The sequence below is a fragment of the Brachyhypopomus gauderio genome, chromosome 5 (assembly GCF_052324685.1).
Source record: "Brachyhypopomus gauderio isolate BG-103 chromosome 5, BGAUD_0.2, whole genome shotgun sequence".
Taxonomy (NCBI): domain Eukaryota; kingdom Metazoa; phylum Chordata; class Actinopteri; order Gymnotiformes; family Hypopomidae; genus Brachyhypopomus; species Brachyhypopomus gauderio.
The window spans coordinates 3,471,412-3,496,228 of record NC_135215.1 but is presented as its reverse complement, the minus strand read 5'-3'; the positions used below and the strand labels follow the sequence as shown (position 1 = coordinate 3,496,228).

At 44.5% G+C, this 24,817-nt stretch overlaps 2 protein-coding genes across 3 annotated transcripts; both read right to left on the bottom strand.

The window, feature by feature from the left end:
- Window positions 1-33: 33 nt before the first annotated feature.
- phyh (phytanoyl-CoA 2-hydroxylase) lies at window positions 34-3,923 on the bottom strand. 2 transcript variants are annotated; one of them, XM_077004958.1, is made up of 9 exons: window positions 3,578-3,906; window positions 3,233-3,288; window positions 2,957-3,067; window positions 2,397-2,565; window positions 2,193-2,274; window positions 1,805-1,986; window positions 1,512-1,661; window positions 1,148-1,282; window positions 34-940 (listed from the first exon to the last, which is right to left on the bottom strand). In XM_077004958.1, the coding sequence occupies exons 1-9, from the start codon at window positions 3,644-3,646 to the stop codon at window positions 887-889; spliced, it is 1,008 nt and encodes a 335-aa protein (XP_076861073.1). In that variant the 5' UTR covers window positions 3,647-3,906; the 3' UTR covers window positions 34-886. The 2 variants fall into 2 exon arrangements, with proteins under 2 accessions (XP_076861073.1, XP_076861075.1); XM_077004960.1 differs by lacking the exons at window positions 34-940; window positions 1,148-1,282 and adding an exon at window positions 973-1,147 and having other exon boundaries at window positions 1,408-1,661; window positions 3,578-3,923.
- A 455-nt stretch (window positions 3,924-4,378) lies between these two features.
- On the bottom strand, window positions 4,379-5,670 carry teni.1 (thiaminase I, tandem duplicate 1). The gene is made up of 3 exons (XM_077004961.1): window positions 5,520-5,670; window positions 4,974-5,268; window positions 4,379-4,896 (listed from the first exon to the last, which is right to left on the bottom strand). Exons 1-3 carry the CDS (start codon window positions 5,564-5,566, stop codon window positions 4,570-4,572), a joined length of 669 nt encoding a protein of 222 aa, XP_076861076.1. The 5' UTR covers window positions 5,567-5,670; the 3' UTR covers window positions 4,379-4,569.
- Between the last annotated feature and the right edge of the window lie 19,147 nt (window positions 5,671-24,817).

Below are 24,817 nucleotides of genomic sequence, written 5' to 3'. Positions count from 1 at the left end.
GAGTAGCTTTGTTACACTCAACAGTAGGCAATATTGATCTAAATTACATTTATTTTAGCATAACAAAACAATGAACATGGAATACTTAGCTTGAAACGCTAAAATTATTAAGAATCTAAATAAAACTGGTAAAAATTCTAACATCGTTTTTACAATTAGCAGCCTTATATGAAAGAATCTCAGATAAAATCGGTGTTTGTTAAATCTGGCGTAGACCTCATTCCATTCTGATTCCTTGAAAAACATTATCTTCTGTATACTAAAAAGTAAACTCATTTGTCTTGTGCCCCTTCCAAGACATCATCACCATTTGACCATTTTCAATGCCAGATGACTGCAGATAAAACAACATGACATTCATCACCTCACTACATTCTGATACAGTGCATTACTGGAGCACTCTTGTAGCTCTAAGGAGGCTGATTAAATACGGCATGGATAGAGAACAATCTCAAGTAGGCCATGCCCTTTACAGATTCCTGGGATTTATAATTTTATAACGTGAATATCTTTTGTCACCAAGTTATTGTTTTTAGATATTTTTTAATGTGTGAAAATTATTTAACAGCTATGTTTTTGCCTTCCTCTACTAAGTTCTGCCAAGATAAAGTCAGACCTGCTGTTTAACCCTCTTCTTTGTCTTTGGTCTATTCTATGTTGAATATCATGCAGTCCTATATCCTCACACAATGTGTCATGAAGTGAATTTAAACAGTTATTTATCATCGGTGGCATTTGCTACACTATTACCCCATTTTGATTAATACTATGAAACACTGTGATAAAATATGTTATCTCAGAGATGATATTTCTGAGCTGGTACCAGGCATCATGCCTGTGAGCATAACTGTTTGTTGTGACAGGCTGATGATGAAAGAGAGGAGAATCACATCGATGTCCTCTCTCCCTGGACCAGACGGCCCCTGAAAAGCCAGGTGTCCTGCACATGTAGAGCACATACACACAACGTGAGACTACACCCACAACGCATGGACAATCCATGTTAACACACAGTATAACTCCTGACTGTGTTACACACACACACACACACACACACACACACACACACACACACACACACACACACACACACACACACACACAATCAGGTCATGGTAAGAGGTGCTGAGGTGGCCCAGAATCATACCTGAAAGGAAACAGAGTCATCCATTTTATATTTTTTAAATGCAAGTTCCTTCACTTCATTACTGATGTTTTCCTGGGTTGTTCCCTCCACATCAATATAGTAGCAGTCAGCACTGGCATAGTGACAGGAGATAGCCTAAATACACACACACACACACACACACACACACACACACACACACACACACACACACACACACACACACACACACACACACACACACACACACACACACACACACACACACTGCAAAGACTCACTTTTTGTAGTGCAGTGTCCTAGAGTTTTTCACTCAGGCACAATGGGATCAACTCTTCCCTTTTGGGACTGTCTGCTGCAGGGATTTAAATCCATCTGGTATTACCTTCCGGAAACCCAGAGTTTTGTTCATCCCCGAGCCGTGGATGAGCAAAGGGTGAAAAAACAGGGTGTCTCCTTTCTCCATCTCCACGTGGACTCTGGGATGGCTGGGGTCAAAGTTCTGAATGCCATGGTACATCTTGTTCACCCCACCCTGAGCGGAGACGAGAACAGAAAAAAGAAGCACACCGTGACTCCGGAGTTCACGTTCACATCCATCCATCCATCCATCCATCCATCCACCCATCCATCCATCCATCCATCCTGGAGGCACGTGAGGGTCCGGTGCACTCTCACCTCCCACTCCGGGTAGTCGTGCTCCTGCAGGGAGCCCCTGTGCGAGCCGGGTAGCACGACCAGGCAGCCGTTCTGGCGGTTCACCTTCTCCATAGCTGTCCAGGCGCACACGATGCGGTCGGAGGGTCGGAACGGGAAGTAGTGCAGGTCCTGGTGCATGGGGTGACGAGAGGTCTTCCTCCCTGAGGAGCACGAGGGGCATGGACGCACCTTTCACCTACGTTCTGCATGTCAGGTCGACTGCAGAGACTTGATGGGAGTGTGTGTGTGTGTGTTATATGTGTGTGTGTTATGTGTGTGTGAGTGTGTGTGTGTGTTGTGTGTGTGTGTGTTATTATGTGTGAGTGTGATTATGTGTGAGTGTGTTATTATGTGTGTGTGTGTGTACCTGCATCAGGGGGCTTGTTGATGAGCATCGTGTGCATAGCCATGATGTTGGGTCCAGTGAAACACTCCACGTATTTTAGAATCTGTCATATGCACAATCAGACACTATTATCTTGCCCTATTCTCCGCGAAGCATAGCCGACATATCTCAGCATGTGGGGAGGCACCGCACTAAAGCGTACAGATCCAGTGGATGTGTGTTTACCTGGGGCAACTTGCAGTACCGAAAGAGCTCGGGATCCTCCTGGAAGTCCTGAAGTTTCGACACGGCCTTCTCATCACGCACGTATTCCGACTTAACGATGGCCACATCTCTCATAATCACCAAGCCAGGGATTTTTACATCTCGTTTACATATACGTTCAAACGCAGCCCTGCAAGTACACGAACACACACACAACTCAAATTAACAAAAGAAATACACTTCATGTTAATTGACTTTCCAAACGTGCCCGTGTAAATGAGAAAAAGAGAATATGCCGCCACCTTGTGTTCAGTGCAAGGCATGACATTTCTCAAAACATGATTTTAAAATGTCAGGCAAGATGTGTGGAAAGCATAATGATGAAAACAGTTATGGCACAATTACTGCACGTTATCACACCACAAAGTCTATGTAACTGACATTTGAATGAAATGGCTGATGCAAAAGTGAAATTGTAATGACCAGAATTTGAATGAACTCAACCACTGAACAAACACATTCTTATTATCCTGCAAAATTACGTCTCAGATATTTAGAAAGTGCTTGTAGCGAAGGCTTGCCTAAACTTATTTATGTCCTCTTCAGAAACCAGATTTTTAATAAGAATGAAGCCATTTTCTTCATAAGAAATCCTCTGTTCTGGGCTCAGGACGTCTGTGTCGAAGGTGTACCTGCATACAAATAGCCAGAGAACTTTAGTAGTGCAAGGGTTACGTTATTTAAAAACCTCAGGGCCAAAGTAAATTTGCACTCAGTAACAGTTTAAGCAAAAAGGACAGTAACAATTCATAATACAATTCATAATACAATAAAAAATAAGACGTGTGTGCACTTACCGGAGCGCTTGAGGGGAGCGATATGACACATTCAGTGAAGAGGTGAAGTTTGCGCTCTTTGTATTAATTAAGGGGGGTAAATGTAATACTTTACGATGCCCAAAATCTACCCAGCGAGCTGAAACAACGAGTCTATATTTCAGTTAATTAAGTGTTAAATAAGAGGAGTAAAACGATACATGTCTGTTCTATGGCAACATTTCTACTTTTCTAGCGTCGTAGGCCTCCTAACGCCTCGGACTGTCGTGCGCATATCACTCCGCGGCGCGCAGCGTGAACAGCCCGAGCAGCGCCACATCCGACGCACCTAAAGTAGATCTGCTTAGCGTCGTCGTAGAAGGATACAACGGGATTGTTGGTCCGGTCCAGATGATTCAGGACCACTTTCAGTCGGTCTGCCGCTCGCTGAGACATCTTAATAACAATAAAAAAAAGACTGGGGGGTCTTGTTATCGAGAGCTCTTTCGAGCGAACTTCAAGCTATGGAGCTATTTATTCCCTTTAGTGGGTCAAAGGACGAGGCAGCTTGTCTGGTGACTCTTATCCTAGATACACGTATGATGAATTGTTGCCAAGCTTAAAACAAAATGCTGGACCTTTAGATGTTATGTATCTCTTAGTTAAGTATGTTATAATTTTTAAAGAATAAGAAAAGACATACATTTTTGTTACGAAATGTTGAAATGTGTACACTGAGTTTTACAGAGAACTTAATCTATAATTAGGTGGCGCACCAAAAAATATAAATATGTCCTTCTGTCTTGCCCAGCTTCTAATTAAACATTAAAGTGTAATTTATAATGATATGATAGAAAAATGTAGTCTGTTAAATCATTAGAAGCCATTCTGACAACAGGCGAGTTTTAAATGTTTTAAAATGTGTTTCTTGTTTTATTTTGTTGTTGTTTTTGAGATGCAAATCACCTTATGGAATTGGACTGACTTGATCACAGGTAGCAAGGGGTTCTCCACTAAGTGGGAAAAATAAAACGGTACTACAAGTGACTGGGTAACATCAGACTGTGAACATCTCTGACATTATATAAATGTTAAATTCAGTTAACAAACATTGCTTTAGGCTATTATGTACTTTATTGCCTCTTGTGTTGGGGTACATTTCATCGTGAATCATGAAACAACACCATGTTAAGATTTTATCTACTTTTTAAAGCATTGAAAAATAATTACATAACAAGGAAATTATTAACCAAAAGTATCTCTACGGGCATGTATTATTGGTTTTTATTAGTAGATGAACTGTGTTAGGGTTCAGCTGCTTGTCCGTTGCATGCAATGTAAAAGACAGCTGACCTCACGAGCCCTGACCAGTGATCCACTCAAGATGAGGCAAAGAAATTGTGCTCATTCTGCATCTGCGTGCTGAAGATGTCGCTGGCCTTCCGCACTTTCTCGGTGGTGTTGAGATATTTGTTCAGCATTGCTTTGTAATGCTTCTCAGGGTGGCCCTCCATATTGCTTTTCTTAAATGTGTAGTAGGCATTGGTGTTGGGTATGTCCAACTTGTTAGCCAACCAGAGCCAAAGTCTGGAGCAAGGCAGGAGGGCTACAGCGAAGAACAGAGGGTCGCTCTCTCTCTTCATCACCTCTCTGTAGTCCGCCAGGTACTTCTTCATGGCGGGTGTTGGCGAGATCTGAGACGCGCCCTGCAGACACAGGCACAATGCAAACACGATTCATAAAAAACAAACGTCTGCGCGCACTGCTGCGCTCCGCCTCTTACCTTAAGGAAATATTGACCGAGAAGCCAGTCGGCGAACGTCTTGTAACTCTTGTATCTGCCCGTCATGAAAGCGCTCAGGTCTTCGCGACCCTGCACCCTCTCACTCATCTCCTTCAGCATGCTGGTGACCTTCAGCAGGTAGTTAATGTCCTGCAGGGTGAAGGCGACGTAGCGCTCGGCCTGCAGGCCGCCGCTCTCCATCTGCCTCAGGAAGTCGACGTGGAGGGTCTTGTTGGCGATGTGCACGTTACTTTCCCAAAGATACTCGTACACGTCCTCGAGAGCTGGACTGTAGCTATGGTGATGAGAAAGGTTATCACAAGGTGTATTTGTAAACCATTTGCAATCCATTATGTACTGATAAGTTATGTACTGATAAGCATATGTGTTACATATTTTATATACTGCATTATAATAACATTAATCAACACTGCAGAAAGCTAAAATGGCATTTTATTTATATTAATATTGCCACTCTACCTGAACAGAGTGTTTTTGAAGAAATTGTTAAGATTTTCATTACGCTGATATATAATGACTCCTTACCTCAGAAATAACAGGAAAAACAATGCAGAAAGTAAAGCAGACTTCATCTTGTCTTCTGAATACAAGACAATTTCACATGCACCACTATCTTAGCGCTCACTGATGTGATAATATAGAGTGACACTGTATGATTGCATTTCAGCAGTTAGTCTTCATTGCACAGACTCCATTTCAGTGTGTCGAAATGCTCATCTGACAATCAGGACAGACTGAATATGCTCATTGAAGTAATGCTGGTGTCAAATCAATAATGGTATACATGTTTTTTTTTTGTTTTTGATATTCAAATACATAAACAACAATAAATATTATTTATTTATCTGAGAACTGAATTTTCAGAACACACTTTAAAGAATTCTATATGCACATACAAAAACATTAGGCAAATGGCACTATAAATGCATAATGTGAATATATTTTATATATAGTATTCAGTTTTCAAATAGTTTTCAGATCTGATTCAGCCTTTTTGTGAAACTAAATACATTCACACTCACTAAAGTACATTTTGCACGATGCCCTTGTGATGCTTAATGATAACCACAAGTGTCGGAAGCTGAACACGAAACACAGATGTCATAGGTTACACGACTAAATGTAACTCAAGCAGTCCACAGTTATTGCTAATGATGCTGTTACACCGATATAAGTCAGGTCAGAGAGGAAAGGTGAGTTGAAGGTTGAAACCAAAGCTGTATGGAAACAGTTTGAGAGAAAGTGGAGGATGATTACGTATAAGAGGTGTTGTAGAAGGAGGAAGAGGAGGAAGACAAAGAAGAGCAAGTCCAAACCCAAGAACAGTTGTTCCAGATGAAATTACAAAACAATTACATCGTTATTACATAAGGCTCTGAAAGACATGGAACAAACTAACAACGAACAAACACATCACATTTTAACACAGTGAAATCCCCAAGTGGTGTAATTTTCAGAAAGTCTTGTCTACTTTGAAGTCAGATGGATACAGATGGAAATTCTGTGCAGTGCTGTTCACTCTAATTGTTGTTAACCTCCATAGCATCATTAATGTTACACTGTTAATAAATCTTTAAAAATCCAAATCCTAATGGGGGGGGGGTGTTAGGGGGTTAAGATTTCATGTTGAAACTCTTTGTTCATTGATATGACAACATACCATCTACATTTCAAAACATTTCAGAATAGGTACATCAGTTGTGTTTCAACAGACATCTAAAACCCTTACAAACACAGTTTGTAAATTCTTGCAGTAATAGAGGAAAAGTTGGTATTTGCCACTCCCTTGTTGTAGAAAACATTTCTTTTAAATCAAGATGTTTTTTCTCTTTAAATTATTACATTATTTTATATTCATTCGTTGCTTTTGGAGTGTGTTAACAAAAACATTTTATTTATTTAAAAAGATGAAAAAAGCTGTCCCTGTGAATTATTCCTTTTGTGTGTGTGTGTGTGTGTGTGTGTGTGTGTGTGTGTGTGTGTGTGTGTGTGTGTGTGTGTGTGTGTGTGTGTAGATGCACAGCAGGAACGCTATTATCTCATTCATGCTTCATGAGGTTGTGAACTCAGTTGAATTCTTAGAAGTAATATTAGGACATTTCTGCTCTCATTGTTGGCGTCCAACAGAGGACGCGATTTAGTTGGTTAGGATACAAATATACGTAATTGCGCCACACCACCTGCAGGGGGCGGCCTTTGTCCGTTTCAGCGGGCTTGAACGAGCAAATAATACAGCGAGAACATTTTCCTCTTTCTTCGATGTCACCCTAGGCGGAGGCGTCAGAAGACGGGCAGCCACCCGCACCACCCCTCCCGGTCCGACCTTCATCAATATCCGCTCCGGCGACGCCAACGCCATACTTACAGCGAATTCGGATTGTCCCCCCCTAAAACGGAACCGTTTTGAGTTTGAACAACACATTTGCGTATGAGTGTATCGGTGGAGGCGGACGGGTCCCCGAACGAGAACCCACCGTACGAAAGCGAGCGGTTCGCGGGGAGTGGAAAGACGGCATCCGGCCTGCGAGAAGTCGGCGAGGGCTGGGAGTCAGGTCGGAACAGCTCGGTTCGTTTCTGGTAGGTGTTCGGTGGCGTTTTGACTACAAGTGTTCGGTGTTTGTGCGAGCGGATACACTGTGGCCAGTGTTGTTATTTTGTAGCGCCGCAGCGACTCTCCTCCCCAGTGTGTGTGTTTTAGTGTGCGTGTGTTTCTCCACGTAAGTCTCCGTTTTACTGTAAATATGTCGTATTTGTCACCTATTCACCGACAAAAGGGACAATTATCGTGTGTGTATGTCGTGTTTTCGTCCGCGGTGGATTAATGAATGACGAGTCAAAACGCTGTTGCATGAACACGATGTTTATTTAATCAGTAGCTGCTCGGTGAGGTCAACAAACAAACAAACAAACAAACTCGCGACGTGTTTTATAGTTTTGTACAGTGTGTGTGTGAGTTCTCATCAAAACAGTCCTCTAATCTATCCTAGTTTTATCAGGAAGCCCCTCGTCCCACCACATGAGGTGACTCCGTGTTGTGTACTTGTCAATTTTGACCAAAACAAAGTCCGTCTTGTGTTGTAAGCAGCTCATCGACTTGCAAGTTTGCAGGTCCAACTAAGGGTAATGGTTAATGGAAGTCTGTGTTTAATACGTTTGTTATGCAGCGGCGTATTTGAGCGGCTCCTGCTTTTGGTTGTGTTATTTGACAGTTGGAGTTCACCAAGTGTCACTGATGGATGGACGGTGATGGTTTACATTGTGCTGTGCTCCATGTTTGATGTTGGATCTTTTGAGTTCTGTCAAAAGCCCCGCTGTGCATATAGAGGTGTCATGCCTCGTCTCTGTTCACTGCACAGTTAATGTTGTGAGTAATGTGGAATGATGCATACTGATGATACACACTTATGTGTGTGTGTGTGTGTGTGTGCCTGTGTGTGCCTGTGTGTGTGTATGTAACAGTATCCGGCCCAGCTGAAGGCTGGTGTCAGTGTGGGCTGGTATCCAGTATGGTTGTTTGCCAGGCCTGGTGATCAGTCTTTATCAGACACTCTTCAGATGGAAGTGAGGGTGCGTTCAACAGCCTGGCGTGCAGCTGGTGTGTGGATGACCCAAATCGGAAGGCTGGCACGGGTGAGACCCCTGGGTGGGTTCGGGGTCGTTGGGGCTTGGGTTTGGTGGTGATTGACTGCATATGGATATTTGAGTCTTGCAGCATACAGTAACATGACCTACATTGTAATGTGGTGTTACATTAGTGAATAAATTTGGATGTGTGTGTAAACTGGCATTAGTGAGTTTGTGGGAATGCACCGTTCATGTGGGCTCTAGTTGTGGGTGGATGTTGTGGGTGGTTTGCTCCACCTGCAAGTGGATGGTGTTGTTGGCAGTGTTGCACTAGCACAATGGGTCCATGGATCACGCAGTCAAAACAAAAAAACAAAAACAGTGTCGTTCACAATCCGGTCTCATGTTTAAACGTGTGAGAGTCTTATTCCTGATGAGCAGTGTTACATGGCCTTTGTAGCTTCGTCTCTTTTGTACTTTATCTATTGTAATGGCCCACATTATACTGACTGCACAGGACCCATAAATATCACCACAGAGAGTCCTACATCATTTGTTAAGTCATTTAAATAGACTGGTGTGGGTTTCTTTCTCAATAATGTTTCGCTGCAGCTGCAGTCATGTTGTAATTTGTGTTAATAAATCAGATTTCTGCACGTTAAGTGATGTTTCGTCTCTGGAGATTGTGGCATGACCTGCAGTATTTGAGGCACTGGGCCCTGTTACCCACGCTGTCCTCGCTCTGAGCTTTTCTGGTTCATTTAAAATAAGTGGCTCAAGGACGGAACAATATGGAGAGTTAACTCGTCACCTGCCTGGGACAGCAGCTGGTGTATCACACACACACACACACACACACACACACACACACACACACACACACAATCTATCTCTCTCTTGATTTCATGCACATTCTTATCCACCTGTGTTATGCAACCAGTCTAAATATTCAGACACCTGAAAGCAGTGGAGATGTGAGATGACATTCCTTGTCCTGCATTCTTTCCCACCCCAAAACATTTGCATTCATTCAGCAGCCGGACTGAATGACCTTCTTACTGCATTGTTGTTCCAGAGCACTGTTTTATATCTGCAATACATTTGAACCTCAAAACCCAAGAGTACAGTGGCCCTGAATCGTGCTCGTCACTCTGGGTTGAAGTAGAACCATACCTGCAATGCAATGGGATAAACACCTGATTACCACTGGCAAACCTACATAAATTGATGCAAATTTTAAAATATGTACTTTTTACTTGTGCATTTTTTTTTGTTATTAAGCATTTTTTTTGCAACTCCCAAGCAAACATAAACATCACACATGTTCCACAGGATTTATTCATATTTCTTAAAGGTTTTACACTGCTTGGCCAAACGTACTCTCTTCTGTACCATAACACTGAGGGAAGCCAACCTCATTACAAACACCACAAGGTTCCAATTCCACCTACAGATTGACGTTACCTGTATGAAATGTCTTGCGGCATCTTATTGACTGTGCTGTTGGCTGGACTGTGGTTAGCCCTCACTGGCTGTACATCAAATATAATAAGTCACAGTACAGCACACGCATGAAATGCTCCAATTTTAGGTTTTTTTCTACCTCATTTTTTAAAAGTTGCTGATCTCCTGGTGATCAAAATGAAAAGTTGTGATATGCCATGCAGGAAAATCTCAGTATTTTCTGATGTTCACAGGTGAATGCTGTTTGCAGTGTATGAATTAGGGGCTCGAGCAAGCATTATAAGCTTAGCAAAACTCTTACTGATTAACATGCATCTGTGGCTTGAATGACAATGGCACAGGTTGTTTAACACGGTTGTTTTGACCTGCTTTTTCCTGAATTGGGTTGATCCGTCCTCTGTTTTCTAAATAAGCAGGAGAATAGTCAAAGTGGCCTCTTGACTTCAGAATGAGCTGATGGGCCACTTGTGGCCTTTGTCTCATTGATTGAGATGACCGCATACATCTTTGTGACTTCGTAGATGATGTGACGGGTTTCAAGTCTTGTGAGTTTAATGTGAGTCATTGACATTAGCCAGTCTTGCAAGGTGTCCCACGTAACCATCTTGCACTGGCCTGTTGCCAGTATCAGGAACTGGAATCTATGACTCAGGACTGGTCTGAATCGGTTAAACGCTCTCTTGTGCTCCTCGACAGTTGTTGGCAGGTGAATTGGATTGGTGCACTCAGGCAGCTGTTGGACGGACACACACACACACACACACACACACACACACACACATACACACACTTCCTGAGCCCATGTCTTTCTACCATGCACAATATAAGCTATTTCATTCATTCAGGGAATGTCTGTGTTAGTGTGTTTTTGTCATCATTTCAGTGACGCCTCCTCGGCAGAGTGCGGTCAAAATCTCTAAACTTGAAGTGTTAGTCCTAGTCTTACTGGAATGCATGTGTGTTAGTGTGTGTTTCAGTGTGTCAGCTAACAGTCATAGATCCCACCCCCAACCCACCACTGGAGGCCGTGAAGGACCCCTTTGTACAGTATCGCTCCAAGTCAGCCTACATTCTAGGTCTTGCGACACACACACACACACACACACACACACACACACACACACACACACACACACACACACTCGCCACAGTGCCATCCAGTGACATTTCCACATTTGACATGCCTCCTCTGTCCTGCTCCAAGTCCAGTGCTCTACACAGTGCATGTGTGTTCATAGCTTCGTTTGGCTGGTAAGCTCAGAGGATTAGCATATGACAATGTCAGAGCAGAAAGTGCTAAACTAGGAATCTCTGTCTAGGTTATCCTTAGACACGCGCACACACACAGTAGTGTTCGTTTTCATTTTACTGAAACTAAAATATTTATAGAGATGCACAATGATGATGAGCTGACAGTTTGGTGTCAGTCATTCTTGCACTGCGTTGTGTGTGTGTGTGTGTGTGTGTGTGTGTGTGTGTGTGTGTGTGTGTGTGTGTGAGAGATGGAGGGAGAGAGCAGGGGGAGACTGTGTGTGTGTTTGTGTGTGTGTGTGGAGTGGAATGAGCTTAGTGCCACTCCAAGCACATTGTTTACATTCTCTCTATCATCGCTAAGCAACAGGGATCTCTGCACTCTTTTCTTGTACCCAGGCACACTGTACGTGCATGCTTGTGTCCATAAAACCACCGGACTCCGAAGCGTCACCTTGTAAATGTAACTCTCCTCATTGCCGAGTTGTAGCAGTAATAAGCTTTATTTGTCTGTAGTGTGACCACTTACTGTTAATAAAGGATTACTTAACTCTGCCTGTTACTCCTCTCTCTCTCTCTCTCTCTCTCTCTCTCTCTGTCTCTCTGTCTCTCTCTCTCTGTCTCTCCCTCTCTTTCTCTCTCCCTCTCTCTCCCTGTCTCTCCCTCTCTTTCTCTCTCCCTCTCTCTCCCTTTCTCTCTCTCTCTCTCTCTCTCTCTCTCTGCCCTGTGGCGCTCACGCAGGGGTGTGAGTTTCCAGGGGAACGCGGTTCGCCTGCTCTAAACTTTTTGCCCCTCTTCTCACCCCGGGCCCTCGGGCCGGCTTCATCAATAGCGGCAATTCATCTGCCCTTTTGAGCATCGGCGGTTGTTTTTTCTTATCAACCATCTTGGAGGCAGCTCTCTGAAAAGAACCAGACGTTCTTTCGCGGTGCCCGCCTCCCGGATGCCCCTGGGGGGGGGTCGTAGCCCTCACCTGCCGATCGGGGTGCCTGATCCGGGGCTCCTGCGCTGGGCCACAGGGATTCTTCAGGCCCTCACCTGCAGGACATGCCACCGTTTGGCCCCGCCCACCAGCAGGACACCGCCTCATGAGAAGGACAAGCAATTATAAGCTTCACGTGCAGTAGCACATACATGGGATGGATACCTGGATCCAGTAGAACACTGGTGTTGTAGATGATACTGAAGTCCCAGCTCCAGAACCTGCTTGCAGACCAGCTGCATTTTACACATGACCGTCGCAAACAAACACAATCGTGCACACGCACACGCGCCCCCTCCGTCTATATATACACAGCGGGTTTAAATAGACTCACACATGCCATGTGCTACGCTGGGCCCAGCACCACAGATGCATGTGGGAAGCTTCTCAGGACAGGAATGGGGTTGGGCCATTCACCATTATAGAACTGTATGAATCAACCATAGTCCTATCATGTGCAGTGTCTGGTCTGGAACCCTGATTATTTATTGATTTGTTGAGTTCATTTATTTTTATGTGACCATATATTGGATACATTAGCTCAGATGTCTGAGTTCTTTGTGCTTCATAATGTCAAAATTATATAATAATGTTAATATGTAATAGATATTCATTAGAAACAATGGGGTAGAAATATTATAAAAAACATAATGGTTGTCCACAAGCTCATGTATAGCTCATGTTGTCTTTAATCACTTGTCTGTTTAAATATTTTAGAAAAACACTACCTGATTTTTAAGCTAAAAAAGGCAATATCTTAAATGTAAAAAAAGAAAAAAACAAGGAGCAAAATTTTGAAGGGCCTGCTTCTAACTGCTGTTCAGAAGCTCCGATATCTGCCGATATATGAAATGGTGTTGTCTCAATATTTATATATTCAAATAGTGAGCTAATGCCTCCTCCCTGTGCTTATAGTTTTGGATTGAGATGTAAAGTGAACCATGCATATGCATGAATATTGTGCCCTTGTGTTCTGGAATGCCTGCTGTGCCACAATGGCAGGAAATCATCGTAGTAGTCAGCGTGGTGAAGGGCATCATGGTCTTTGTAGTCCGCTGATGTTGACAGAGTTGCAGAAGTCTCCCATAGTGCCCCATCCAATTTAGCAGGTCCCTATCAGCTCTTGCATGGTGTTGCTACGTTGTTGAAATAAATGGACCAAAGGCTAAACGTCTTGGTCAAAGCAAAGGAGCAATTTTAATAATGCTTTATTACACACTGTTTCAAATGGCATCTGTGCAAAGGGGTTCTGACCTCGGTGTGTCCAGATAGCCTGGGGCCTCTTTAAATGAAGGGGGGATCTGCTGGAAATTGACTTGGAACGAGTGCAAGAGCAACCCGTGCGTTCAATGTCAAAAAAGCTGCCCGCGTGCTGCAGACTAATTCTGGACTCTGCTAACTGGGGTAGTGGGCCATCCCTCGGGTGGGAAGGGTGGGTGGTGGAGTGAACGAACGTGAGGGATGGAAGGATGAGGGAGATGGAGAGAGATGGAAGGATGAGAGAGATGGATGGATAAAGCAAGAGCCAAATTCATGTTAAATTGGTTAATGTAAATTTGCTAGGATTGTATCAGTTACCTACATATGTGTCAGTAGTTAATTTCCATTCAAATCTGTATAATAACTTAAACAGCCTCATGTTGGACTGAATGCCTCTTGTGAGTATTATATTGGATGAAGTAGAAGACAGAAAAATGTCATGATCATTCCAGCATTGTTGTACCTTCTTTGCTACTATCTTGTATTTGGATAGTAGTAAACAGGCTGAGTCAAAACTAGGTCTATTTCTGCACAGGACGATTAAAAGTTACTTGTTGGAACTTTCAGGAGGAAACTGATGACATTGCTCTCACATCGAAACAAAAACATATTTTGTTCTTTTACAAAAATACAGCACAATGCACTTCTGCAATCTCTCCAGCTGCTGCATTTGAAGAATGTGTTTTGCAGATGTATTTATGGTTTAGGCTTACTGTTGAATTAAAAGTCAAGAGAATGTGCAGCATTTGGTCAGAAGGTGGCCAGATGTCCACTGCACAGTCTGGTTCTCATCTTGCTGTCCTCTGTCCTGCAGAATGCCTGGACGGACACCTAGTTGTCACAGGATCACATGCAGGTCAAAGTAAATACTTTGCATTTTATGGGTTTAACAGGTCACCTTGCACCTCGCCCATTGGCCAACAGCAGAAAACCCATGCTCTAAATGACTGTCAATTAGAATTTGCAATAGTGTGGTAATACCAAAAAGAAACATTACTTCAGTTCTCAGTGGTCAGCATACTTCCTTTCAAAGAGCAGACAAGATCAGTTTCATGGATTCTGTACACTATGCCAGGTTATGGTTTAAATTTTCTGTTGTATTGTCATTTCTGTCCACCAGTGTCCAAGAAATCATGGATGCTTCTATAGCTCCACATGTGCATGGTATACCAAAGGTACAATACAGTGATTAATAAGATGCTAAGACCGTTGGGTGCTAAACCCAAATAATCAAACACACAGTCAAAGCCTGAATGTGTCGGAGCCCTTCTGCGTGGTGGTGATGACAGAAAACTTTGCCTGCCCCAGAAAGATATCTGCTGTTTTAGAGTGACCCACTGAAGTTTAGATCATTTAAGACTACATTTACACATGACTTTGATGGAAGGGCAGACGGCAGTGCAGAAAAAACTAGAACATCACACCAAATGCAGTGAATGTGGTTATACAGAACCATTGTGGCTGACCGAAGGTTGGCATGAAAATTAGCTAAAGGTTGCATCGGTCATGATGGAAAAGGCATTTAAGGCTTCAGATAAAGTCAGATGATGGAAGAACTTCCTTTGCTTTGCCTCTGGTCCTGCCGAGTCCCAAAACTCGTAGTCCTTACACATGGGTTCAGACTACCATATACCTTAAGAGAACTGGAGAACTGATGTATTTGAGTTACAAGAATGGAGATGCAGACTTTGTACACTTTGTTGATTGTCAAGCCAAGGTCATACTATATCCACACTTTTGAGATCTTGGACAGTTTTGGACACAGTTTTGGTACAGCGTCGGACATGAGCAGAGTGACTCGCCAAAATGACTGGGCATGCCAAGTTTGAAGAAGAATGCTGTTTTGGAGTACGTCTATCAGTTCAAAGATAAATCTTACACTGACTATTGTGTGCCTTAATAAAATACACTTGAGCAAGATTTTTAAAGATGGAAACCAGCATTCCGGTTGTGTTCTCTGAACCATCCCAGTTTGCTACTCTTTTCAAGGCGTGATTGCAGAGAACAAAGCTTGGGTTACATACAGAAGGAGACATTGCAGGCAATGCAGGGGGGGCGGAGACGGTTGTGTCCCTGCTATTGTACTAGTCAAAGTGAAGTCAAGAAAGAGCAACACAGTCATGCAAAGTTCCACTGATCCAGGACGCTCGGAGACTATTTGCACTAGCAAGGCAGGTAAATGTTCCCGATGGGCTGGGCTCGTGTTGAGTGCCGTGTGTGCAAGAAGATAAATGAAAAGTGACATTAAGCTGATGAGAACAAAACAACTTCGTTAGGTGATCCAAGATGCTAACGTGAAAGAACATTCCAGTTTTGAGGGAGAAAATTCCACAACAAAGGATGTGAATTTTCATACCTTAAGTGAAATTCACTCGCATTGATGCTGAGCTTGAATGCCTCATTGGTACTAAAGAGCACAAGCATTTAGTCATGAAGAGCAATTAACAGCAAAGACAATGAACCCTATGCTATCAATACTACACTTGGATGGATTTTGAATGGCCAATTCAGATTCAGGTGACTGTATAGTCATGTATTGTAGTAAATTTCTATGCTAATGCGTACCCAAAGACATACCAGCCATTGCGTAGAGGAAAGACTCCACTAATGTAGAAAAGGCTTGGGTGCTCTGAATCCGATTTGTTCAAATTCAGCCTCTCCAGCAGATATGCAAAGAAGGACTTTCTTGAGACAAGAGCATTTCAGAGCAATCTGCTCATAAGTGGGTCACATGAGTGCAAGAATTACACCACCAGTATGATTTGTTGAGTTGAGATATGTAAAACCAGTTGACTTTTGGGCTCACCAGTACCGCACGGCTCCATCACGTTTCAGATGCGAGTGAGAATGGAAAAGGAACCGAGTCATGAAGGAACCGGAGGTTGATGAAGGGAAATATTCACAGAATCTTCATGATGGGAAAAACATGTGTGGGCCTCATTGATGCACACTGCGATTCGCAGATTAATGGCTGCAGGTTATTCTGTATACTCAGACCAGATATTAATAAACAAACTACATCCAGATTTACTGAATTCAACATTCTCCACTGACACCACGACTATCTTCAAAGTCTTTGCTTTAAGATTTTTTTTATTCCTCTCACACGGTTGAAGACTTGAATACCACAAATGAGTTGGTCAGCCGTTTTACTCCACATGCCTGCCGGAGTAAAAGAGTGTCGTAAATAAAGAGTCTCGTAGTCTCTAAAGTTGATGAGCCAGCATATCTGGAGTCCTAGACGCCTAACCTCCGATTGTAGACGAAAACCATTTGGGCAACCAACACTGCCACAAGGCCTGTTTCAGAAACACTGTATACACACGTCGCCGTTGGCAGTGGATTCAGTACCTCATAGATTTGTTCTGAAAGGAAAGATTGGAGGAACACTCCCGAGGAAGACCCACCTTAAATGGCCACCACGGATCATTTCTCTTACGTTTGCATGCTTGATTTGTATTTACGTATTTGCCGGTCTGCGTGCCTGTCAGTTAAGGTCTGGAAATGCAAGATTTTTTTTCTTTTACTAGAATGCTTTTAACCAATAGGCAAAGTAGGTATATGTGGATGTACTTCATTTGATTTTAGTTTAAGTGCAAATGTGCATGTGCTGCATATAAAAAAATAAGCATTGCTTAAACAATAAAACAATGTTTTTTTTATTTTATTTTTTTATTTTTTACCCTTAGCAAAATGTATGAATAACTACGTAAACTGTCTCAGGTTTGACTGAATGTCAAATGTTGCTGCTGTTGTAGGCATTATACTGGACAAAGCAAAAAATATTACAGTGGTGATGGAACAAAACAAACGCAAAAGTATTTGATGGAACTTTTAAGAAAACCTATGATGACTTATGGACGAATGCCTGATGTGGGTCAGTACCCCCCCCCTCCACCCCCCCTCTAGGACGCGGAGTGTGACGTGGGGAGTGACGCGGTGTCCTCTTTCACTGATCTGTTAGCTCTACTGGGTATTGTTTCCTTTGTGGGCAAAACCAAAAGCCCATCTAGTTCGCTCTGTTTCTCTTTCACTCTCTCTCGCTCCCACACACACACACACACACACACACACACACACACACACACACACGCATGTCTCTAGACCCAGTGAATGTAGGGGTGTAATGTCACACACACACACACACACACGTCTCTAGACCCAGTGAATGTAGGGGTGTAATGTCACACACACATACACACACACACACACACACACACACACACACACACACACACGCATGTCTCTAGACCCAGTGAATGTAGGGGTGTAATGTCACACACACACACACACACACACACACGCATGTCTCTAGACCCAGTGAATGTAGGGGTGTAATGTCACACACACACACACACACACACACACACACACACACACACACACACGCACGCATGTCTCTAGACCCAGTGAATGTAGGGGTGTAATGTCACACACACACACACACACACACACACACGCATGTCTCTAGACCCAGTGAATGTAGGGGTGTAATGTCACACACACACACGCACACACGCATGTCTCTAGACCCAGTGAATGTAGGGGTGTAATGTCTCACACACACACACACACACACACGTCTCTAGACCCAGTGAATGTAGGGGTGTAATGTCACACACACATACACACATACACACACACACACACACACACACACACACACGCATGTCTCTAGACCCAGTGAATGTAGGGGTGTAATGTCACACACACACACACACACACACACACACACACACACGCATGTCTCTAGACCCAGTGAATGTAGGGGTGTAATGTCACACACACACACACACACACACACACACACACACACACACACACACACACACGCATGTCTCTAGACCCAGTGAATGTAGGGGTGTAATGTCACACACACACACACGCATGTCTCTAGACCCAGTGAATGTAGGGGTGTAATGTCACACACACACACACACACACGTCTCTAGACCCAGTGAATGTAGGGGTGTAATGTCAAACTGACCTTATGTTGACACTAGCATTTGTTGTTGTGTGTTGGAAAGCCACAGAAGAAACACCATAATGAAGTCACCCTAGTTTATTGTTGAATTTGTCATGGAGATTGTGTAGTCGTGCCCTTATCTCCCCTAACACACACACACACACACACACACACACACACACACACACACACACACACACACACACACATTCACTGTTGTGTCTTTCAACATTTCTCAGCCTACTAGATGGAGCACTTAGAAGTGTGTGTGTGTGTGTGTGTGTGTGTGTGTGTGTGTGTGTACAGTAGGGGCTCCAACTGGGCTCATCACACTGCTTCCCAGCAGTGTCACGAGTGCTCGCTGAAGACATGCAAATTACCCTTAACGTTACCTGAGAGACAGTTGCTTTAGTAGCAGCGATACAAGAAAATGCCACTTAATACGTCAACTATTCTCATGGGTCTGTCCGTCCCTCCTCCCCCTCACTCCCCCATCTCCAGCCTTGATTCAGTCTTCATTCGCTTTCAGTTCAACGTTACATAGACCCTTTGGAAGACGGACTGTGTGTGTGGGCTTCAATGGTCCTGCTTTTAGGAAGAAACACTCCAGGTTGCTTACCTTATAGTTGTTATTAGGGTAAACTTATATTGTGCTGTCACATTCCTGTTTGTGTGTACGTAAATTGAAGTGTATTTGTCAATGGCTAGAGCTTCTTTATGTTGTTGTCCTTTTAGCCCAGGGTCACTGTGAGTAAATGCCCGTAACCCAGCGTGCTACAGTGGGAGGCTCTGTGTGCATTCAGACCCCCTGCCGAGACGCTCTGCTCACTCTGTGCCGGAACGTGGGCACACGTCTGTGCCGGAACACGTCTGTGCCGGAACACGTCTGTGCCGGAACACGTCTGTGCCGGAACGTGGGCACACGTCTGTGCCGGAACACGTCTGTGCTGGAACGTGGGCACACGTCTGTGCTGGAACACGTCTGTACCGGAACGTGGGAACACGTAGGGGACGTAAACTTCCGGCAGCCCTGGTCACAGCTGTCTGATTTTTATATTTTTTTCTCAGTTCCACTTTTTCCTTTTTATTTCCTCTTTTCTTCTCTCTTTCTCTCTCCATCTGCCTCTTTCCCTCTCCTCCCACATGAAGACAGACGCACAAGCTGCTCGTTGAGCAGGTAGAGTGATGGATGTCTGCTCACAGGGTTCATTTCTCACTGTCCCTCCTTGTTGCATTGGTCGTGGTGATGAGATATGGTAATACACACACACACACACACACACACACACACACACACACACACACACACACACACACACACTCGCCATTGTATGAATGTTTGCTCTGGCCAGGACATGTTTGGATGAGCATACGTGTATTTGTGTTTACGACTGTGCTGGTCTGTATTGGCTTATGTAAGCGCTTGGTCACTCCTGATAACCACCACTGAAACGTCCTCTCGAAGCCCGTCCGATTCTTTTGAGTGTTTTGGTTCTCTGACTTGATGAGAAACACTTAAGCGTCAAGCACCAGAAGTCTCCATGTAGTTGTAATTAATTCAAACCATCCCAGTGTTTACGGCAGGGGGATTGGAGTGTGTGTGTGTGTGTGTGTGTGTGTGTGTGTGTGTGTGTGTGTGTGTGTGTGTGTGTGTGTGTGTGTGTGTGTGTGTGTGTGTGTGTGTGTGTGTGTGTCTGTGTGCAACTTGAACTCCCGTGTTGCCCTGCCCTCCGTGGAGATTTTCCTTTGACATAATAGATGAAAACCCTCCAGGAGGTCATGGCCCCTCCCAGTTCACTTTTTGTGTACATGTGTTTCTCACACTGCTTGATTACGTTCTTCTAGCTCATTGCCCAAATACTGCACTATCACAAACATCACCAAACATTGTTCTCTCTCTCTCTCTCTCTCTCTCTCTCTCTCTCTCTCTCTCTCTCTCTCTCTCTCTCTCTCTCTCTCTCTCTCTCTCTCTCTGTTTTGTGCTTACTCCACTGAAGATGTGTGGCTGGATGGCTCTATTCAACCTGGTCTCTAGCTCTGTTCAATAAGTATATGCTTTCTTAGTTCGGTACAGTGCAAAATAACTTGTAATTTCCCATAAAACAGTTGTGGCAAAGTGTTACACTTTCATGACACATTTCAATATAAACATTTTTTAAGTAAATGCTTGTTTGTTATTTTTATTATTGCACATTAACACCACTCTTTTGTTGTTGATTAGAACTAGTATCTTGCTTTTTGGTTACACAGGATTGCATCCAGAGATGGAATCAGTATTTCAGGATGTAATCCCAGATGTAATTGCAGATGTAATCCCAGATGTAATTGCAGATGTAATCCCAGATGCTGTACAGAGAGCACAGATGTGCTAGTTAGCCATAGGTGGCCTCACTTTGTCTCGTCTTGCGCTGACTGAGTTAATGTTGTGGTTAAAATCCAGCAGGACCAGAGTTCACTAGGGAAGGTCATTTTTGCACACACTGGTGTTAAACATTTAAGAGGTCAGCATGTTGGATTTAGCAATTTTAGGCTACAAAGGCCTGCAAACAACACTGTTCACTGACTACTGTCTGTGTAAGGCACAGTGCAGGATGTATGACCACACAGAGTTGAGTGTGTGTGGGTTTTAAAAGGTTTCCGTCGAACCATTGAGTATGTGGTAACTGTAGTGGCGAGATCGTCCACGGTGTGCTTCTAAGTACCGTCATTTTTGTTTGTTTTTAAATCAGATGAGAAGTTCAGGATAGTTGAGGAGTTTAATGGGAGCTACTGTGGACTGAAAGGTTATCATTTCAAAAAAAGACGAAGGGGGAATCCATTAGGTGAACCCAGAGGGCAGCGGCCTTCACAGCTCCAACCCTTTCCCCCAGTTAATGTTTCTCCCACTACGTTAGTTACTGTGGGACAAATGGGAGCAGGAATGGGCTATCGGTGCCATCTACGCCTGCTCCATTTTTCACCATTGGGAATCAATGTGCCCAAATGGTTTTAAAATGGACGAAGTAGCTCCCCTAAGTAATAACAGATATCTGCGAAAGATGAAAGCGTTTGCAGCGGTGGGGGTGGGTTCATGTGCACATGTATGGATGATCCTTTTAGGTCCAGTACGTTGTGAGGTTAAGCCTCCATGGACGGCACTTTTAGAGCGGGATTGTCCTGTACATCCCGTCCTATTCCTCAGGACGTAATTGTCCCGCAGAAAGAAGCCGCCGCTGTTATTGGATTCCAATGCCACGAATGGGTGAACTCGGTCAGCGGTGGCAACGTTTAGGTACATGGTACCTGTCGGAGTACGTGTACGTGTCAAAGTAACATCCACATGAACGCCAGGTTCCAGGATCCAAAGGGTTTTTCAGCAGAACGTCGGCCACACCGTCGACGTGCCACGTTCTCCTAGCGCGGCCTGGCGCCATCTCTCCCCAAAAGCGACCGATGTCCGCACATTGTGCCTCCTTGCTCCACGGTGCCGTTCTGAAGCTCCCGTGCCCATCGTAGACACCTTCAGCAGTGGAAAGATCCCAGCTCGCCACGTTCACAGCAAGCTGCGATGGACTGTGTGTTCTGGAACCTTCCTGTTATAACCTAACCAGCTTTATCAGGAGTTCATGCTGCAACAGCTCTTCTGTGGGACTGGACCAGATGGGTTAGCCTTCAGTCCTCATGTACATCAGTGAGCCATGGACTCCCATGAACTTCTTACGGGTTCACTGGTTATCTTTTCTTTAAGCTACCTTTGGTAAGTATTGCCTACTGCATGCTGGGAACTCCACACAAGTCCTGCCATTTTGGGAGAAGTTCTGAGACACTTATAGCCATCACAAGTTGGCCCTTGGCAAAGGTGCTCATGTACTTACACTTGGCAAAAAAAATTTTCCTGCTTCTTATGTTACGTATATTCGTCCCAAACTGTCAACGTGCGCACGATCAGGTTTGGTGCAGTCATGAGAATACGCTGTAGTCTGCACAGATCGATGAGCATAATCGATGAGCACGAGTTCCCCCAGAAACCGGAAGCCGTATGCAGTTAGCATATACCACGTACCCTGGTATGGGCTTAAGATGAAATGTCCACATACAGCCCTAGTGGAAGCAGTCGAATGTTGTTTAAGGCTGTATTTATTTTGTGCTCTAATAACAGGAGATGCTTTTCAGTTTTGGCGAGTATTGTGATGTATGGCGTTTTGATTCAATTTTGGTCCGCCTTGTAAATGAGTGTATGAGTGTGTGTTCAGTCTTTATGTTTTAATGCTTAACACGCTGCAGGCCATACCAGCTACCTCAGAGGGGGAGCCGTGTGTCACCTGTCTCTGATTTCAGCAGGAGCACTAACAGCTGAGTGCTAACTTCCTTTATGACGCATACATACTCCCTGTCTCTCACTCACACTCTCTCTCTCTCTCTCTCTCTCTCTCTCTGTCTTATTCTCTGTATCGTTGTATCTCTTTTTCTGCACCACACCACTTGTGTGCAGTTTGGCTCCCAGATCTTGAGTTGCCGTGGTGATTTCATGCCTTTTACTCCAGCACAAAGACATCTTTTTGTCCGTATCTCTTGTGTGCGCTCTCTCTCTCTCTCTCTCTCTCTTTTCCCCTTCGTCTCACCCTTCTCTTTCCCTCGCTCTACTCTCTTTTTCTGCCCCCCCCCCCCCCCCCCCCCCCCCCCCGCCCCATGTGTGGAGGGGTAGATTACAGATTCTAATCTGTGAGAAACAGAGGATGCTGAAAAGTGTCAGGGAGGAGGTGTTGCCATGGTGATGAGATTTGTCTGTGTGGGAAGACGGAGAACAGTGCACACTCTAGCATTCTAGCCAGAGACGACGGCTCCAGCGTTTATCAAAACACTTCTCCCCGAGCCCCATCCAGCGCCACTCCGACGGTCTCGCACACTACCGCAGCGTACGAAGTTACTTCACGACAAACACGTCCGCTCTGACAGGACCACGTTTCATTGTGAGAGAGGTTCGGTATTTATCTCTCTCCACAGCTTAACCTTGACTTTTTCCCCTTTGAAGTTGCGTGTGTGTGTGCGTGTGTGTGTGTGTGTGTGCGGGTTTCTGCTCCACGACTCCATCTCCCTTTCTGTGGGACATGATTAATTAGGCCACTGTGTGATGCTGCTGGCTGCTGTAGCTGTTTGAAGTAAGACTTTAATTGAGCTCCATCTGTGGAGCAGGCAGGCAGCAGAGACCAGAGCCTGGTGTTCAGAGCGAACTGGGTGGATGTGTGGGTGGATGGGTGGGTGGGGTGGGGGTGGATGTGTGTTTGTGTATATGTGTGTGTAATATATATTTCTGCTGACACTCCCTTACCATATGATGCCCACCCTAAATACTGCGACCTGTTCTAACCCTGTCCTAATGGGGAAGTGAAAAATACAACAAACCTTACTCTAGTGTAATGACGTTAAGAATTTTGACACTTGCAATATTACATTTGGAATAGTAATAATTTGTAATACAAACATTTTATTGGGAATTTAATAAGTAATAAACATTATAAACTTCAACCTCTTTTACATGGATTAACGGCTTGCATCTCCCACACCAAACAAACCCCCCCCACCCCCCGCACACACACCCCAGCCCCCCGCACACACACGCGTGCGCACACACACACACTCTTAATCACATGAAGGCTTTGTTTGGGTTTGGCTAATATGATCTTCCACTGCCAGACAAAGACCCCCCTATCTTGCTGGAGGGTTGTGAGTGGCAATGGTGGTAATGTGTAATGTGTGTGATGATGACACTTCAGGGTGGGTGTGGGTGGGGGGGGGGGGGGGGGGGGGGTGAAACAGGATACTCTTAATGTGCTCGATTCTCACATGTAGGGTCTTCCTTTAAAATGACTTGGTGATCAGAGGGACTCGAACAATGGAAAAAGAAGAAGAGAAGGAAAGAAGGGAACAATAGGAACGAGAGAAGCATGTCTCCCACGACTTTTGGTCGAGGGACACGACTCACTCTTCCCGAAAGAGGGTCTGTCGCAAGACTGCTGCTGTCAAAGAAAAAGGAAACGATTGTCATGTTTCTATTTTCCTTAGTAATATAGCTCAGAGGAGTCGGACTCCGCACGCACATCCAGCCCGGTGCGTTAAATCCGTGCGTTGTGGGCCGCTCTGGATGTCTGGTACCCGGGCAGTGGTGGTGCGGTTGGGGCGTCTCCTCCCGGGCCGGCCCACTGACGGGCCCTTACCCCCAAGGACGGCTGCCGTCTGGGGCAGAAGATTGTGCCAGGCTGCCAGGGCAGTGGGGGTACGGAGCGTGGAGGGAGGGCCGGCGGAACAATGGACAGCACTGTCCCGTGTGCTGTGTGCTGTGTGCTCATGGGCCAGGAA

What these genes read in the sequence shown, in the direction of transcription:
- phyh (XM_077004958.1), bottom strand. Translation starts at nt 3,646, where the DNA reads ATGTCTCAGCGAGCGGCAGACCGACTGAAAGTGGTCCTGAATCATCTG. An exon ending in GAGGACATAAATAAGTTTAG is followed by an intron (nt 2,566 to 2,956) that starts GCAAGCCTTCGC and finishes GTGTACTTGCAG; the next exon opens with GGCTGCGTTTGAACGTATAT. An exon ending in AAACTCTGGGTTTCCGGAAG is followed by an intron (nt 1,283 to 1,511) that starts GTAATACCAGAT and finishes GTGTGTATTTAG; the next exon opens with GCTATCTCCTGTCACTATGC.
- teni.1 (XM_077004961.1), bottom strand. Translation starts at nt 5,566, where the DNA reads ATGAAGTCTGCTTTACTTTCTGCATTGTTTTTCCTGTTATTTCTGAG. An exon ending in TTTTTCCTGTTATTTCTGAG is followed by an intron (nt 5,269 to 5,519) that starts GTAAGGAGTCAT and finishes TCATCACCATAG; the next exon opens with CTACAGTCCAGCTCTCGAGG. An exon ending in TCGGTCAATATTTCCTTAAG is followed by an intron (nt 4,897 to 4,973) that starts GTAAGAGGCGGA and finishes CTGTGTCTGCAG; the next exon opens with GGCGCGTCTCAGATCTCGCC.